The following is a 5,349-nucleotide window of genomic DNA, read 5'->3' as shown; positions in this document are numbered from 1 at the left end:
GTGTAAAGTATATTGCACCCAATTTATGTACACCCTTTTTAGAGCCCAGGGGATTTGCAGTTTCAAAGTCATCATAAAACAGTTGAATTTGTAAGGCATCTTTTTCTGCAGAAAATAGGGGACATCTTTTAACATAGGCAGCATCGATTAAGTCTGCATACACACCTTCTCTGGACATATTCCTTGACTTGAACATGTCGACAACATGGTGGTTTTGAAAGATAGTTTTCAGTGTTTCCAAAATAGGAACATATGCAAACCTATCAGTTACAATGACTTGATCAAAAGTCCCTGTGATCTTGTTTCTTCTACTGTCAAATCTTGTGCCAAGCACCATTTCAACAGGTTCAACAGTTGCCCATTTTTGTTTAAAGTGCCTATTTCGTTTAGCTTCTGAATTTAACAGTGTGAATGGATTTTCAAAGTTTTTGAATGACTGCTCTAATTTCTTTTTACTTGTAGTGTCCTGTGAAGGTAAGCTCTGTAAAGCTGCATCTTTAGCCTGAGTATGAATCTCAAAAAACACTTCCTCCATTGAGGAGACAAAACTATTCACAGTAGATTGGCTTAATCCAGCTGCCCTGAGCTGTGCAACAGTAGAGGCACACATATCCAAAGTGCTCTTATTTGAACTTTTCAACATTTCAGATGTTGTGGGTGTTTCTTCTACATTAGTTGACACCACCTCCCCTGTAGTGCTAACTTCTTTAACTGCCACATCAGGCTGTAAATTAACATCAGTGTCAGCCTGTTGGTCGAAATAGTTAAGGTGTTTGGTATTTAAATGTTTTCTAAAACCTGAAAAAGTGCCAAACACACAGCCACAGTCACGCTGGGCACATTTAAGGCGAAGATTTCTTCCAGGTAAGTAACCATGGACTAACCGTAAATGCCTAACAAGCATGTTTGAACCAGTAAACTCAGCCTGACAGACAAAACACTTCATGATGGAGAATTAACCTTCAAGCCCTAATGAAGCAACCTTGCCCTTATTTCAGCAACTCTGGGACTTTCTTTGACTTTGCCAACATCTATATTGTACACAGTGGTTTGGATGAACGTGTACATGTTGTGAAGCATGGTGTTGTAAGATGTGCCAAACACAAAATGTGCTTTAAACAGTTCATCAAAAGCACCAAGTGAAGAGGTAGACTTGCATGGTATGGCATTCTTGTCAAGAATAATGAAGAACTGGTGGATGTCATTCTTTTTCACCCCAACAGCCAGGAGGTAGGGTTGAGTGCTGGTAGTGATGGCATCAAGATGCTCTTGGATATTTGTTCCAGTCTGAAAAGACAAATACAGACAGGCAATAAGAATCAAGTGTTTCTTAAACTGGTAATTCATACCATAAAAATAGAAAAGAAACAAACCTTCTTGAAGACCACAAGATGCCTTTCTGCTTGAGAAGCTGACACCTTTCCTGGTCTCTTCCGACCCTGACCAGATGGTGGAATCAGATGTAATAGCAATAGAATCGCTGAGAGGTCACTGTCCCAGTCTGAAAAAAATATTTGTTTTTAATAAAGTTGAATCATCATCATCAATAACAAATTTCAATGCATTGACAAAATGTTTGAGTAGACCCAAAATACAAAAGGACAGCTGTTCTGTGACAAACATTATATATGCTGTGAATGTGCTAAGAAATAACAGCTCACCAATGTCAGCATTAACTTCAGTGGCATCCTCAGGAGAGTCAGCTGCCAGCAAGAGTTCTTCCAGGTCACTGGTAGAAGGAAGCTTTCTGCCTTGTTGGATAATCTTTCTTTTGAATGTTGTTGGCCACCTCTCCAGCAACCTGCCTGATACATCCTCACCAAACATCAGTACAAAATCCTGTTCAATCTGTAACAGGGATAGAGAATAGAGAATTATATCTGCTATCTGCAAAAAATAAAATGTGTTTACATTGTCAACGTAATGAAAAATATTCACCAAGCCTTTGATATCTTTGAAACGTGGAAAAACAGACAGTATGTTGCTTGACAGCAGGGGGTCAAGGACCATGTTGTGTCGATAAACAAATGTCAACTTCATCTTCTTCTTGACTGTGTCTTCATCAGCTGAATGTTTCATCAGAGAGATTGCTTCCTTACACTCATCCTCACTCAGCACGCTCTCTGTAACAAACTGCAACTCTCGTCTGACAGTTGGTCCGCCACACTGGTCTTCACCCGATGATCCATCTCCTGGTGCTAGACAATATGAAATACAACTTTACCAAAACTAATAATAACATTTAATAACCATTATTAATACAGTACCACAATTTGGAACTGTATTATATGTTTCCACTTAATTATAAATGTTACCTCCAGATGATAATCGCCTCTCTTTAGCAGTGCATCTCTGTATGGTTTTAATCCTCCAGGCCAAGTACCCAGTGCCACTCTCGCCATCATAATAATGTTCCTTGGAGAGGGACATATACAGACATTTTGTTTAATTTATCAGTAAGTTATGTAACCATGAACAGTTGATAAGGACATACATTTTGGCAGGATTTAAAAATTTTGATTTTAGTTGTATCAGTTATTACTGTTAGCTACTTACATACCCATTTTTTGAGTATGGGTCACTGAGGTAAGGGAAAAAGGTTACAATTCCTCTGGCATACATTTCTTTCACCTGCCGTGGTGGTGATGTACTGCAAGATCAAAAGGAAAAGAACTAGTCAGCTTCCCTGGAATTAATAGAGATTTAAAATAATTTGAAAATGATAGTAAAAATCACAGGGCCAGAAATAAATTACCCATTTTTTTCTGTCATGTCAGCTACCAGTATGTTGACCATTTTTCTTCTGGTTTCATCCACCAGGGACTTGGTCCGATTGTACTCATTTATTATACATTCTCCACCAGGTTTGCTGGTGAGAATGGATTCCACCAACTGAAAAAAACAATAAAAACATTCTACATGTTGATATAACCACTACAGTTCAGAACACTTAAACTACAAACAAAAAAGACACTATTAGAAGAATGTGGAAATCTGTTAACTCTTACTTGCTTAGCTTCTGCATCCAGCTTCTGACGTTTCCTCAAAGGGCTGTCTGAAAGGATGACAGTATCCTGTGAATCTGATGAATGTGGCGATGATAACTGGAACCGCTCAGGAGACACTTCTGCAACAGATGTTTCCAGACCTCAAGAATAGGAGCAAAACAAATCAGTTTAGACTAATTTTATACACTCTTTGAATAAACAATGTAATAATGACACACACAAAAATGACATCCAATGAAACACACATCACTCAAACAAACCTGTTTCATATTTGATGGTTAGTACTCCGGTTGAGGGATCTGTTACTATATCCTCAAATACATCCTCATCCAACTCAGTCCCTGAACTATCAAAAACTTTCACTCCTTCTGTTACGGCTGGCACACCAAACTTTGCAAATGCTGGAAACAAGCACACAACTTTGTGTAAACAAAAAGATTACATGACATCTAATGTTTTGTAGCTTAAAATGAAGATCATTTCAAGATACTTCTTCAAAAGTGAGTCAGATAAATAAAAGCTAAATTATTAAGCGCCACTAACATGCTTGATAAGTGGTAGATTAAAATGGGTGACACTCACATTATGCAGTTTTTTCCCCACTAAATATACATTCATAACTAAGATGCTTCCAAAACACAGATCATTTTCAATTAATCATAAAATGCAGTTTGAAGAGACTAAATAACAAAAAGAACTTAAAGCCCCTTGTACACCTTTTTTATACAATGTTGGTTTCTTACCGGCAATCAAAAACTCCTTAAGGCTTGGCTCAGATACTCTAACAAATTTCTGCACACCTCTGAGTTTTGCTTTAAGCAGCATGCTTCCTGTAGACAGACTTATAGTCAGTGCTCTTCATTGAACTACAGTAAACAGAAAATGTGAATATTAAAAAAGTCCAATAAATACCAGCAAAATAGCCTTGCAATGTTATTTCTTACTGTATGTTACTTTTATGTCAGTGTAACAAGGTGTTTCAGCTCTTTGGCGGTAGCTTTTAGCCCTTTACTAAATGAGTATTTCATTTACAAGAGATATAATCCTCAATACAAAACTAAAATAATTACTACTACTTTTTACCATTTGTCTGATCTAACTTAGCAGATCAGACAAATGGGAGTCAGTATTTTGTCATCATTAGGTAACATACTGAACAGTCTGGTAACCAAAATGGAAAAAGGAGCGGGGTAACTTTTGTCAATACCATCAACTCACAATAAATACAAACGCTGTCATCTTAAATTCAACCTACTAAAAACAAGCATTAAAAACTGAATCCTGGACATTTTGGATACTTTATCAAGCTTATAACACCTGCTGGTTGTACTCCTGTAACTGTAAAATCGCTGAAGACAGCCGAGTTAAAATAAGACAATAACCTTACTGAAAACGACCTCTATATCTGGTACATAGGTATCAAAAAAATAAAAATGTAACATTTAGTGTAAACCTTTAATTAGTTAATGCTTGGGTTATGTAATTTAAAATTTAACGATAACTAGCGAATTGCCCGCGCACTGAGGTTAGCCAAAATGCTAGTTAGCTAGCTAATGTTAAGATGTAAATCCCAACACATGGAGGGTTTAATTTAATGGAATTTCGAACATGCTAGAACACAACACAATCACCACTACACACTGAAATAAATTTTGATAACAAGCCTTACAGTCCAACACTGATATCAGTCAACTTTTTTTAGCTAATTAACAACCTTACATTAGCATACACACAGTGTCACATTTGCTTCTGGTGCAAAATGAAATATATAATAAACATGGACAAAAGGAATGTAACCTTATTTTAACGTGCTACCTGTGCTTAAAATGTCGAATTGTTGGTTTAATAAGTAAATATGAACAACTTACCCTGCAACTGATGTGAAGAGAATGGCGTCCTGAAAAATCCTCTTGGTTTGAAAACGAGTCTGTGGTGGGAGGAGCTTTCTGGAGTAACGTTGACACTGCCTCTTTTAACTCCACGAATCATCACCCACACTGGGGGGCGTTTTGCTCCAGCTGTTGTTATAATGACTCTATTAGAGTAAATACACTTTAACTCTGCTGATTTAACACTGGGAAATTTACTGTGTACGATTACATGCATTTGAATGGGGAACTCGCCCGAAACAAAGTATAGGTTTTCATTATGTGAATAACTTGAAAATCTTAGCTCAAACAGCTTCAAAACCTGTTTGCCCAGCACGGGGATCTTGAACTGTATAAGATAACGCCTTAAATATGTGTGTCTGAGTCTTCTATCAAAACTTACATCTATATTTAAGGACAAGACAGTGCGTAGGAAACGCACTGTCTTGACGAAATAAATTGTTTATACAACT

General features: G+C 37.1%; 1 protein-coding gene across 1 annotated transcript; it reads right to left on the bottom strand.

Moving 5' to 3' along the window:
* Positions 1-959: 959 nt before the first annotated feature.
* On the bottom strand, positions 960-4,938 carry LOC148102083 (uncharacterized). The gene is made up of 11 exons (XM_087843535.1): positions 4,877-4,938; positions 3,752-3,838; positions 3,269-3,409; positions 3,009-3,148; positions 2,756-2,892; positions 2,557-2,650; positions 2,316-2,415; positions 1,939-2,198; positions 1,662-1,848; positions 1,374-1,501; positions 960-1,287 (listed from the first exon to the last, which is right to left on the bottom strand). The coding sequence occupies exons 2-11, from the start codon at positions 3,831-3,833 to the stop codon at positions 970-972; spliced, it is 1,587 nt and encodes a 528-aa protein (XP_087699661.1). The 5' UTR covers positions 3,834-3,838; positions 4,877-4,938; the 3' UTR covers positions 960-969.
* Between the last annotated feature and the right edge of the window lie 411 nt (positions 4,939-5,349).

The sequence above is a fragment of the Neolamprologus brichardi genome, chromosome 7 (assembly GCF_056152115.1).
Source record: "Neolamprologus brichardi isolate AB-2024 chromosome 7, ASM5615211v1, whole genome shotgun sequence".
Lineage (NCBI taxonomy): Eukaryota > Metazoa > Chordata > Actinopteri > Cichliformes > Cichlidae > Neolamprologus > Neolamprologus brichardi.
Note: the sequence above shows the minus strand (reverse complement) of the source record. Positions and strands in the feature narration are given on the sequence as shown.